A 13,259-nucleotide genomic window follows, 5' to 3' on the forward strand; every position below is an offset into this window, starting at 1 on the left:
AAAAAATTTCCTTCTCAAACATACCAACCGAATGTGCAAAAATATTTCCACATATATAAATTCCTTACTAGAGATTTTTTTTTTCTCTATATAGGATTTAAGACTTTATATTCCGCCTATAAATAGGCCTTAGTTTGTTAAAATTGTGTCTGAGTTTTTCCTCATATTTTCTCCGTTGATTAGTGTAAGATCTTGTTTTTTGAATATATTCGAGCATAGCACAGTGACAAGTGATGAAAAGCAGGGATAGATATATTCTCGTAACCCTTACACTATAAGGGTAGCGGTTTAATAATCTTCACAACAATTATGTGCTCCTTAGTTATCGGGGGCGGCTGTCGGCCCGTTGCACATCAGCGTACAAGTATACAACAACCGGTCAACCGCACATTCGAGAAGGTTCAGAGCCTTTGTCCTAGCGGCTAGGAGCTTAGACATTATTGTATGAGGTGTCGAGTTCGAGCGCTCTTGATATCGGTTGTAATTTTCCTCCTTTCTATAGGAATTTATTTATAAAAAAAACCGCACATTCGAGAAGATTCCATTAACTCCTCAAACCCTAATATTAATATTATTTAATACTCCTTCCGTCCCAAGTTACTTGAGTCATTTCTCTTTTTGGCTAAAAAAAACATCTAATCACATTTACTTTATTCTTTTTTTTACTTTACCCTCTCTCATTTTTCTTACTTTATTCTCTCTTCTAATTTTATTTAACTCACTAAATACAACTTTCTTAAATCCTCTGTCGAAAAGAAATGCCTCAAGTAACATGTGATGGAGGGAGTATTATTAGAACAGCCTAGAGATAAGTTAATACTCCCTCCATCCCACAAAAGATGTCACACTTGTGGGATGAGACAGGACTTTAGGAGATTTTGTTTTGTGTGTTAAATGGATGGAGAAAATATAATTTTTATATTAATGTGAGAGAGAACTTTTTCTAAAAATGAAAATGTGGCATCTTTTGTGGAACAAACTAAAAATGAAAGTGTAACATTTTTTGTGGGACGGAGGCAGTATTATTTAATATTATTAGAATAGTCTAGAGATAAGTTAACTAGAAATCTAGAATTATCTAGGAAACTAAGTCGACAAAACAACCGACTTAGCTGCATATAAATAGGCTTACATTGCCCAACAAACTAACTAGTAGACCTAATATATAAAATAACCGGCCCGGACCACTTTTATACATTTTTTACTCCATGCTCTTTCGTAAGAGTACAACAATCACATGCATGCTTTTCTGCAAAAGCATGCTCAAGAGTCCTATAATCTAGTAGATCACTCATAAAAGTCTCAATAATGTAAAAGATCACTTATAAAAACATCAAAACAGGTAAGATTATAGTATTCGCACAAAAATATCAGAAATGACAACGCGCAACCACTCCTAAAAGTCATGAGCTATGCAAATATACAATACAAGTAATACTAGGTTTAACAATTAAAATCCTATGAAACTATTATAAATTAAACTCATACGTAACTACTACACATTTCAATCAAATGATCATTTGCTTGAGCTAATTCCAGATTACCACCAACAACATCTCCGATTTCAGCAGCATTCTCGTATATTTCCACAACTGCATTAATTTAAAATGCATTTTTAAAATTTTTTACATCAAATATTAGATTGAGATAGGTTTCATAGAGCATTGAAATTATCCACACGTAAAAACCAAAATTGAAAAGCCCGACTAGAATTGATTAAGCGATTTTTTTTAGTGTCGAAATAGATTACAGACAAAAGTACACAGATTAGATGACTAGCATAATATGGAAATGCAAGCTTATGCCAAGTGTTGAAGCAACAGACACGTGAACAGAGAAAAAGTAGCAGGACAAAACTTTTCACCGATAATATTTATTTTTAACTGATGAATTTTTTCATAGAGTCTTACAAAATATTTAGTCTGATTAACTGAAACCGTACATCACTTTGAGAAATTGTGAGAAAAAATGCACAGAAAAATCTGAGAAATAAGAGAGAGAGAAACGTGAGTTCAATTTCGTGTGATCGTAACTTTTATTTATTACTATACAATTATTAATTTGAACACATTTTTCAATTTTTTTATATATTTTGTTTAATTATGGATACAATTATTGATTTATCCGTTAGAGCATCCCCATCCGTGCTCTTAGCTAAGAGCACGGAAGTGGGCCCGGACCCACTTTTACTCCTTGTCCTTAGCTAAGAGCACAACACCCACATCCGTGCTCTTAGCTAAGGACAAGATCAAAGGTCCCACCATTCCATTATTCAATTTAAATACTCCAATTATTAAAAACATTTCTACATTATAAAAATACATTCAAAAATAAAAATTACATAATTAAAATCCTAAAAAATAAAAATTACATAATTAAAATCTTTAAAAATAAAAATACATAATTAAAATCCTAGAAAATAAAAAAAATACATAATTAAAATCCTACAAAGATGAGAATATGAGAAAAAAGATGAGAGAATGTAGATGATAAAAAAAAAGATGAGAGAATGTGATTTTTTGTGTGTTGAAGTGGATGTATTTATAGATGAAAATGTGAATTTTGGGGAAAAAAAATTGAAAAATAAATTAAAAGTGGGTAGAAAATGAATATAATTTTTTGGGAAGTGGAAAAATATTTTTTTTTATTTAAAAACATTTTTTTAAATAAATTTCGAATTTAAAAAAAATAAAAATAAAAAATCGAATTAGCCGTTGGCCAATCAGACGTTGCCACGTATGGGTGCTCAGCGGCACGGACGTGCTCTTAGCTAAGAGCACGTCCGTGCCGCTGGCACGGACGGACGAGCTGCAGCGGCGGACGGACGACGGGTGCTCAGCGGCACGGACGGATGGACGGTGCTAAGAGCACCGCTGCGGATGCTCTTATGTTTACCGTTGGTGCAGTTTTATTACAACGGTTATTTACATTTCTTGTAAATGTTTTGTTAAATTTTATCACATTTTCAATATTATGTAGTGAATTAGTTATAGTTTGATGTCCGTTTATATTTTTTTTTATTTCTCACAAAATATTTGATGTGAAATTTTTAAATTTAAGATCACAAATAAAATAAATTAAATAACATGTACAAAAGTATAAAACAATCTCTAGTTTATAATTATCTCTAATTTATTAAAGCATTACTCGATTTCCTTTGGGTGTGATGTTTTCCGAATGAGAAGAAATTTCTTTGTGAAATCATACATAAACAATGTTTAGTTTGTTATAAATATTAAAACTACCACATTATAACTTTATTCATATTATTAAGTGTTAGGATCGACCAGCCGAAGGCTAAAGTTGAATAACCTGAGTCTACACAAGATGTGAGGAGATCAACCCTCACTTATACAGATCAGTTACAACAACCTCAAGATCTAGTCTATTACTTGAATAGATCCTCCTGAAACACTTAACAAACCGATTAGTAACTTCAAGGAAATACACGGCTTAACAAGCAGATCAAAAGTATGAACAATCAGAGACAAAGAATTAGAGAAAGATTTGGCTCAGGTTGCACTAGGTACAACCACACAGGTCCTTTTAATACCGAGCCCACAATATCCCAAATCACAGATTGATCCACCACAAGGATGAAGATGTGAACAAGTAGACCGCAATCTACCAAGTGCTGTATCTCGGAAACCCTAGATCCAGTGACCTTGCTGAAGATCAACACACACACACCTCACTACAGAATCCTTCACGCAAGAACCCTCCACCACCACTGAAGCCTCACAATCCAGTCAAGAAGCACAGACTAGAAACCAGAGGTTTCTTCACTAATCCTCACTCTTCACACACAAGTGTTTACACACCCAGAAGGAGAGAGGAAACGTTCTCAAGCTGGAGCACAGAGAACACACTCTAGAGAAAACCCTAGGAGAAAACAGAGAGAAGCTGCGTAGAGATTCAAAGTAAGTGAAAGGGATTAGGGTTGGGGTATATAAAAGACTCAACCCAATCCACCACCCAACAGCCAACACGTGGCACCAGACTAAACACATGGGCCAAGCTCACAAGAGCAATGGGCCACTGGATATTTGGCCCGGTTACTAGCAGGCAAAATGGGTTCCTTCAATAAGGACCATAAATCGTCACATTAAGTACAGTAATTCATATTCCAGGCTCGATAAATTGTAATTACAAGTTTGTTCCAGAAGATGGATGATTGGAATTGAGGTTGGAGTTGTTTTTATTTTTGCCTTTTTGGATTAATGAGTTTGATATGGGAAAGACCTATCATATTTTTTCTGCATAGTAGAGTTGTGGAACTATTTGTATAGACTGTATAGTGCTCTGCTCTCAACATGTTTTTGTGTTTTGGTCTGGAAAAAACATTTTTCTTTGCTGTGACACTTACTAAATTATCAGTAAGGACAATTTGAGACTTTTCAGCAACTGCTATTTTCAAGATTAAACCATTAGTTTGAAGATTAATAATGTATGACTGACTTACATGGCCTATATAGTACCTCCCCTTTATTCTGGAAGCAATTTGATTATATTCACAGTAACCTCCTGTTCTCACTCTGCCTCTGTCTTCTTTACATACAAATATTGTGTTTTCACACTAATCTTTATGGTGTATTGCAGATGATTCAACAATGGCTTGCTTGATATTGCACCTTCAGATATATTGGTATGTCTTTTCTACATGTTCTCATGTTTTACTTGTTTCCTTTTCGTGTGTATTTTACTACTTGTGCATACGACTTCAGATTGTGGTCCTGACTAGATTATTTAGAATGTTTGAAGTATTATGTCCTCATACATTAGGACTAAATGCTGTAAGCGTAGATCGTTACAGTATGTTCCGTCAATTATGAAAGAGTCATGAACAGGTGGTTTTGTCTCAGTCGAATGCATCAAACAGAGGTGGATTTCCTCAAATTCCTATACATATTTTGACAAACAATACATTTTCTGTACCTTTTAGGAATCTATCAAAGTGCAAGTAATCATAATATGATGATTCTCAAGTGCGTTACTTTTCCATCAATCGATCATATAGCTAAATATTTTTAGTTGTCAAGCATACATTTGTGTAGAAGAGTAGACGTCTCATATATTGTGGGCATCAAGCTTGTCATCTCCACTCTGTTTTGTTGTAATCATATTAGACGCTCTTGTTTTCCCTCTTTCTTGAAAATTTATGACAATTATCGGTGATTGGATAGATGGAATTCTGATAATTATGAAAAACTGTTTTATTTGTTACAGGTGAATGAGACAAATTAATGCACTGTTTCTTGTGCCATTCTGTTTTCAGTTGCTGAACCATCTTAATTTGTAACTTGTAAGTCTCTGAAATGAACACTTGTGAATCTTTATGTATGTAACCATTTGAACAAGCTATTGAGCGAATACAAATTAAAGGGTATGAATGATTACAAATTTACAATAACCAAAATTAAGTTATTGTCACATTCAATCTTATACAATATTTTAAATCAACTTAAATTAACTTTAACTAGACAAAGTAAATGATCTTGGATATTTTAAGAGTGGACCTAAAAATGAATTACTGTGTAGAATAATCTCATAAATAAGGTTTAGTGTACATGGTTTTTTACCAAAAAAAGGCAAACCCACTATATTACGTTATGCAGATTGGAAAAATACCTAATTCGCATAATATGGAGTAGTATTTAATACTCCATACATCCAATATTTGTATTAAACTTGACGGTGGAATGATACAAATCTTCCAATTGGCACCGTAAATTTACCCAATTGATATGATCAATATTATTGAAAGTGACAGTTTGAATATTACTAGTAGTATATGATTGTAGTTTAGTCTTCCACGCGTTGGAATTTTCTTTTTTTTATTACCATCTACCATAACTTTTTAATCGAAAAATATAAAGTAGGATTAGCTAGAGTAGCGCGTAAATTGACTAATGGCATAATATGATCGTAGCTGCAACACAATCAATATAATTTTGGTTCAATATATATTTAACATATTCAAAAAAAGATAAATACACCTTTTCAGTATCGAATTATTGTAGTTCAGTTTGTACATGTTTTATTTGATTGACTTGTTTGAATTCAATTTGATTTATCATATCCCATTTTATTATTTCAAAGTTGTTATTATATAGTAGTATCTTATTTTATTTTTACTATATTTGATAGGTATATCTCATATTTTCTAAACTCATTTCATTCACATTGAATTATATAGTGCAAATTGTTAAATAAATACGCATGTAAACTCATTTCATTTGCATCGTAATTATTCCACCCGTCTCATTTTTTGGCAAATATACGCATGTGGCAACTAATTTTGAATACATAAAATTTGAAAATGTTATTTACAAAATCACGAACTTTGTCAGTTTTCTTTAAAATGTAATAAGGCATAACGAAATTTCAAACGGACTGAAATATTAAAACAAGCTAAGTTTGAATATTTATCCCTTGCCACATACGAAAACTCAATTTTATTTTACTCGCATATACTATATTCCTAATCTGCGGATTAGTAAAATATTTTAATATTTGCTGTCACTCACAACGTAAAGTGACAACATGGGAGACTGTAATAATTATGGGAGCTTAATAATTAATGGAATGTCTCATTGAGCCCACGCGTCTATAGGAATAATTTCTTATGGTAGGTACGTATAGACTAGTTAATTAATTAATTAATTAATGTGGTAATCTATAAAACTATACAAAGATTAAATATTGTTAACAACAAATAAGTTTGACCTATAGGCTATATGGTATTATTGTCATCTGCTACAAAATGGGAAAGGTGGTGATATATTGTGTAAATCAAATGTATATATGTATTTAAACACCAGACTATCGCTTTTGTATAAAATAATTATCATTTAATTTGTTCATTTTTCATTCCTCTAAACACAGACTTTAATTTGTTCATATAGGGTTTAAAGTGATGTTTACTCTATCTAAGATTTTCTTAGTTGATTTTTTTTGGAGGATAGGATTGAGTTGTTGAATCTTGAAATAATACATATGATAGTGTTGCAAACGTGGTCTTATTATTTTGTTATTTCAATGGGGGAAAAAAAGTAAACGCAATTGGTTGCGTTACTGAAAAAGCAATATGAGACGTATAAATTAAGATTTATTATACTCATAGGGAAAAATAATTTAATTATAATTTTGGTCATATTGGTAAGTGATTGACGCATAGCTATACTAAAATTTTGTGAGGGTCAACTTTAATTAAAATGACATCCGATTTTTGTATCAAATTAAGAATCATAATTCGATATTCCCAATTTCTAAAATCTATATATCCCAAACCAAGAAATGAGATTGCCGACAATTATAGCCATGCCTTCAGCAGATCTATTAATTATTCCCCTAAAATCGTGTCCTAACTAACTAATTTTGATATGTTTAAATTATAAACATTTAATATGGACGACGTGGGGAGAATTAAATGTATCTTTTTACACCGATTCCATGTTCTAAAATCTCAATAGTCGTATGTCTTAACATTTTAAATATATTACGTGAAACAATATATTATACGCAGAGACTTATTAGTTACTCCTATTATGTATGGTATTTACACTCTTTTTTAAATGAATATCTTAGATTTATACAAATCGAACAATCCTGTTTGAAGCTGCCTCGAAGTAACACGTGTCAAAATAGGTCGAATTAGTTATTCGTCAATGGCTGCTAAAAATTCCACCTAAATTCCGAGTCATGATTATCTCCACTTGTAATTTTTAGTCACAATTTGTTTGTCACTTCATTCTAAAAAACATGAAGTAATAATATATGTCACCTAATTGCAACGCATAAATATTCTAATTCTTGTATCTGGTAGTCTTAAGGAAATTAGAAAAAATAATACTACTGTACTATACAGTATATGAAAAAAACGAAAGTGGTACTTGAAATATGAATATATGATATAGAGCAAATGAATAATTAACTAAGGGAAGTTTTCGATTTTATTGAATTTAGAATGCATTGTGCGTGCTGGTGAGAGCAAAATAATACTGAAACTTTAACAAAACAGAAAATAAAAAAATTGACGATGACAGCTTAACAAATACCATACTCTTATTTTTATTCAAATAACTAATTTTTTAGATTGACAAATGACCAGTTAACCTAGTCCCTAACTAGAAAACATTCAATGGAACTTTCTTATTATACATTGGGACAGAAAACATGTGCTTAACATTTTTTTTTGTTAAGAATTAGATATAGTTGGATTAAATTAGTAATATAGTAGTACTAAAGTATATTAATAGAGAAAAGAAATGGACCCAAAAATTTAATTGATAGTAATACTACAATTTATCATTAGCAGCCGGTAACCGGTCACACTGTACCTACTCTTCAACACAATTGAATGATTTTCCTATTTTGAAAAAAATCAATTGTCCAAACTCTCCCGCCATCTATTAAAGTCAATAAAAGTGTAAAATAATAGTGTGATTTTTTTTCATAAATATGTGAAACATTTTTTTTAAAACACTCATAACCAATTTGAGTGGTCAAATAGTATCAATAAATAGTATGATAATGGAACGCATTACGACACATTAATGTACGATTAAAAACTAATAAAATCTCTAACCACCGTAAATGGAAACATTTTCCAGCCTTGGTGTATTTAATGATTGAGTTCATTTCAAGAATAAACAAATAAGTAATAAAAAATAATCTCTACTCGTTGGCCACAATCGTACATTAATTCATTCACATGAAACAACTTAGAAAAAAACAAGAACAACAACAAAAAACCGAAATACATATATATTCTCAAACAAGAAATGTACTTTACCATAAATTAGTTAACATATATATGCAACCACTATCAACAAGTTGCAAACTTTTGTGAGCAAATCGGTCAAATATGCCGGATAACTGAAAATATTAAATTTAAGGGAAAATAGCGGTAAAAATTGTATATAGTCTGATCAAATTATATTCCATTCTGCAATTTTAAAATCGGTCGAAAAAATCATGAAGTACATGAAGTTTGTATTTGTAAGTAGTAAAATTATACTGATATGACAACTACGATCATACATGGACGTCATTTGTTGTAAGTTAAACGATATCGCCCATTCATAATAATGGGCATCGCTTGTTAGAAAAACATCGAATTATTTTGTTATTGAATGATTATGAATAAATCCAAATCACATAATTTTTCAACTAATTTTAAAATTATGGGATAAATTAGAATTTGATCAAAATTAATGATTATTCCTATAATTTGCTCTGAATTTAGGAAGGGACATAAGTCCATGCATATGTTCTATCCGCAGCGACGACTCATTATTAGCTTGATATATAAAATAATAAAAGGGCAGCCGTCGCTTTTGTTTTGTTGGGAACAAGTCAATTCATGTAAACTTTGAATCCACCTTATAAATACTCATCACAATTTCCTTCCAATCTCAACAAACACAAGAAAATATTTACACACAAAAACAATTAAAACATCAAGAAAACTAAAGAAGAAATGTTGTCGGCTTCAAAGCTTTTGTTCCTCTGTTTCTTAGGTATTGTTCTGCTCGGAGGAGTAACGCCGAGCCATGCCGCAGTTCGTCGCTATAGGTTTGAAGTAAGTATAAGAAGACATCATAATTACTAAGTATTTTTTTAGTAATATTGATTTAATTAAAAGCTAATCAAACTCTAATTAACTTGTTGCAGCTGAGAAACTCTACACACTCTAGGCTTTGCACGAACAAGACCATGCTAACGATAAACGGACAGTTCCCGGGGCCAACGATATATGCTAGAAGGGGAGATTTGGTCATAGTCGATCTCATTAATAGGGCTGACCATAATATAACCATTCACTGGTAAAAAATATTACTGTATCGTGTTCTTGACATGTTATATCATTAAATATATTTTTGCTAGTACTGATTTTTTTGTATGTTATAGGCATGGGGTCAAAATGCCGAGGTATCCATGGTCAGATGGCCCAGAGTTTGTGACACAATGCCCTGTTAGCCCTGGCACGAGGTTTAGCCAGCGGATTGTCTTGTCGGACGAGGAAGGAACTCTGTGGTGGCACGCTCATAGCGAGTGGTATCGCAATTCTGTTTATGGTGCCCTTGTTATTTTGCCTCCGAGGAGAGAGAGTTATCCTTTTCCTAAGCCTCATCATGAAGTTCCCATCTTACTAGGTTTGTATGCGCTTTGTTACGGACTTCAGTGCAAGGAAACTTATCTCAACCTGATTATGAATTTGGAACGTGTATTGCAGGAGACTGGTTTAATGGCGATATTCAGGAAATTATGGAGGAGTTCCTCGGTAGTGGAAGCGACCCAGAAGTTTCCAATTCTTTCCTCATCAATGGCCAACCCGGGGACTTGTATCCGTGCTCAAGACAAGGTGGATTTTTATTTACGAATTTCAGTACAAGAAAACATGTCCCACATCAATTGTGTATGGCAATTGACATGGGTTTAGTTTATAGGAAAAAATGAGTGTTTTTACCATTTCTGGGATAACTTTTTTTGTTTGGTCAACTTTTATTAAGAAACCTGGTGTTGGTCACAGATACATTCAGGTTAAAAGTGGAGAGCGGAAAGACCTACCTCCTGCGCATCGTAAACGCAGTGATGAACAACATCATGTTCTTCAAAATCGCGAACCACAACGTGACCGTGGTGGGCACTGACGCCGCCTACACGAAGCGCCTGACGAGCGACTACATCGCGATATCCCCCGGCCAGACCATGGACCTCCTCCTCGTCGCCAACCAGCCCCCGAGCCACTACTACATGGCCTCAAGAGCCTACGCCAGCGGCGGGGACTTCGACAACACCACCACCACCGCCATCCTCGAGTACGCCGGCAACTACACCCCTCCCGCCTCCCCGGCCCTCCCCTCCTTCCCGCCGTTCAACAGCACCGCCGCCTCCCACAACTTCACCACCCAATTAAGAAGCCTAGCAAACAAAAAGTACCCTGTCGACGTCCCCAAGAACATCTCCGACATCCTCTTCTTCACCCTCTCCATCAACCTCCGCCCCTGCGCGAACGACTCCTGCGAGGGGCCGTTCTCGGAGAGGCTGATGGCGAGCGTCAACAACGTGACCCTCCAGCTGCCGAGGACGGATTTCCTCCAGGCTTATTACAGAAGGATCAATGGCGTCTACACCACCGATTTCCCGGACAACCCGGCCTTCCCCTTCAACTACACGCAGCAGACCATTCCTAGAGATCTCGCCCGCCCGCAGAATGGGACCTCCGTCAACATCCTCGACTTCAACGCGACTGTCGAGCTCGTGTTCCAAGGTACAAATCTCGTTGGAGGAATCGATCACCCCATGCATCTGCACGGGTACAGCTTCTACGTAGTTGGATCCGGGTTCGGGAACTTCAACCGGACCCGGGACCCGCCCAACTATAATCTCGTCGACCCGCCGTTGATGGAGACCATCGCCGTGCCGAGAAATGGATGGACTGCGATTAGGTTCAAGGCTAATAATCCAGGTTTATATTTAATTAATTATTTTGCATTTGATTAATTTTATTAATGAGTTATGATTAATTGTTGGTTGGTGTGTTTGTAGGAGTGTGGTTCATGCACTGCCATTTCGAGCGTCACGTGAGCTGGGGAATGGGGATGGTGTTCATTGTGAGGGACGGGCCGGGGCGCGACGAGAAGCTGCTGCCGCCACCGCCGGATATGCCACGCTGCTAATCTTGATCGAGATTAGATTAAAGAGTCGAGATTTATTTTTATTTTTATTTTTACTTTTTTCGGGACGACCTGGAAACACAGTCAGCGAAATGAGTAGTAAATAAGATGATGTATTGATCTATTGTTTGGGGGTTTTACTATTTGTTTGTAACTTTTTTTATTCTTGTAATGGAATAAAAGTCTTGATTTCATGTTCATTGGATTATGTTTGGTTTTAATTTGTTTACTAGTACTTGCTACTTTATGGGTGGGAACTTTGCATTTTTCTTTTGTCATAGTTGTTGAAACTTGAAAGTATAATAAATAAAAGCCAGTAGCATACAAGTTGTGGAGTATTTTAATCTTATACATAAATAATAGTAGTAAAGATTTTATTGCGTTGTACTATATATAGATTGATATTTCAACCTAGCATTGTATTTTATTATGTGTAGCTTATTACAAATTTTTTAGCTTTTGTTTCCATTCTTTTTATCCTGCTTTTTGTCTTATATTGTGGCCGATGGCCAAACATTAATTGTCCATTAGTCATTCTCAAGATATAGGTTAGTTTTATTATTTTAAATTATCCCTAAAATTAGATCTAAGTCTAAACATAAAAAATATTTAATAAATAGAAATCTTACACATCATTCGTAATATGAATCCTACAATCTATAAACACCTATTTCACTATTTTTCATCTTTCTCTTGCTTTATTCTATCTCTCTTATTTCACTATTTTGTGAATGTCAAGATAAAATTTTGTTGACATACTCATGTAGTCATGTTATTGTGTTGACATTTTTAATATAATGTGTTGATTACTGAACAAGTAGCACATTAAGTAAAATATCAAGATAAATTTGTGTTGATATACTCGTGTTACTATGTTGAGATTTTTAATATAGTATATTGATTTAGTTAGCAAGTAGCACGTTAAGATAGTTAGCACACAAACGACACCCTATAATTAGATATATATTCAATTTGTCTAACGTTCAATAATATATGATTCTTGGTCCTTATTCTTCGTGTTGAAATATGTAATTACTATCAATATTGATGCATGCACGTTCATCAATTTAAAACCCCACAAATAATTATTGAATTAAATTCAGTAAGTTACAATATATAAAAGCCTTGAATCTTTGATAAAGATAGGTGGATTATAATAGAAAGCAATTCTTATGACTCTATAGATTTTCTTCATTTCTAAATTTAATTAATTCATCTGTTTTCTTTTGACAGCCCAAGTCCAATATGGGCCATAAGTCAGCAACTCAAAAGTGGTAAATAATTAAACCCAATGACATATGCATAAAAAGATTGTATATGAACATTTTGTGACACAAGCCCAACTTAGCCTGATAAGGAAACAACTTTTCCCTTATGCATAAAAAGATTTTATATGTACATTTTCAAATACTTTAAAATTTACTATTGAATTCATTGTTTTCTTCTAATTACATTTTTACATAGAATATTTATTCTAATTATAGTACGCATCTTTGATTCTGGTTTCATTGATCTTTCCTTGTTTATTATGTATTGTAGAGAGTATCTTCTTTTAGTAGATAGATATCTTATTTTCAC

The 13,259-nt window shown here is 33.6% G+C and overlaps 1 protein-coding gene and 1 long non-coding RNA gene across 2 annotated transcripts; both read left to right on the plus strand.

The window, feature by feature from the left end:
- The first annotated feature begins 3,262 nt into the window (after positions 1-3,262).
- On the plus strand, positions 3,263-5,386 carry LOC125196447 (uncharacterized). The gene is made up of 3 exons (XR_007171894.2): positions 3,263-4,185; positions 4,600-4,645; positions 5,227-5,386. It is a non-coding gene; the product is annotated as an uncharacterized LOC125196447 (long non-coding RNA).
- A 4,022-nt stretch (positions 5,387-9,408) lies between these two features.
- LOC125192457 (laccase-14-like) lies at positions 9,409-11,881 on the plus strand. The gene is made up of 6 exons (XM_048090035.2): positions 9,409-9,583; positions 9,676-9,827; positions 9,913-10,157; positions 10,238-10,366; positions 10,535-11,473; positions 11,554-11,881. Exons 1-6 carry the CDS (start codon positions 9,482-9,484, stop codon positions 11,682-11,684), a joined length of 1,698 nt encoding a protein of 565 aa, XP_047945992.1. The 5' UTR covers positions 9,409-9,481; the 3' UTR covers positions 11,685-11,881.
- Positions 11,882-13,259: the final 1,378 nt, after the last annotated feature.

This window comes from Salvia hispanica, chromosome 4, assembly GCF_029641045.1.
Source record: "Salvia hispanica isolate PSC_SH4W2 chromosome 4, Shi_PSC_v1, whole genome shotgun sequence".
Classification (NCBI taxonomy): domain Eukaryota; kingdom Viridiplantae; phylum Streptophyta; class Magnoliopsida; order Lamiales; family Lamiaceae; genus Salvia; species Salvia hispanica.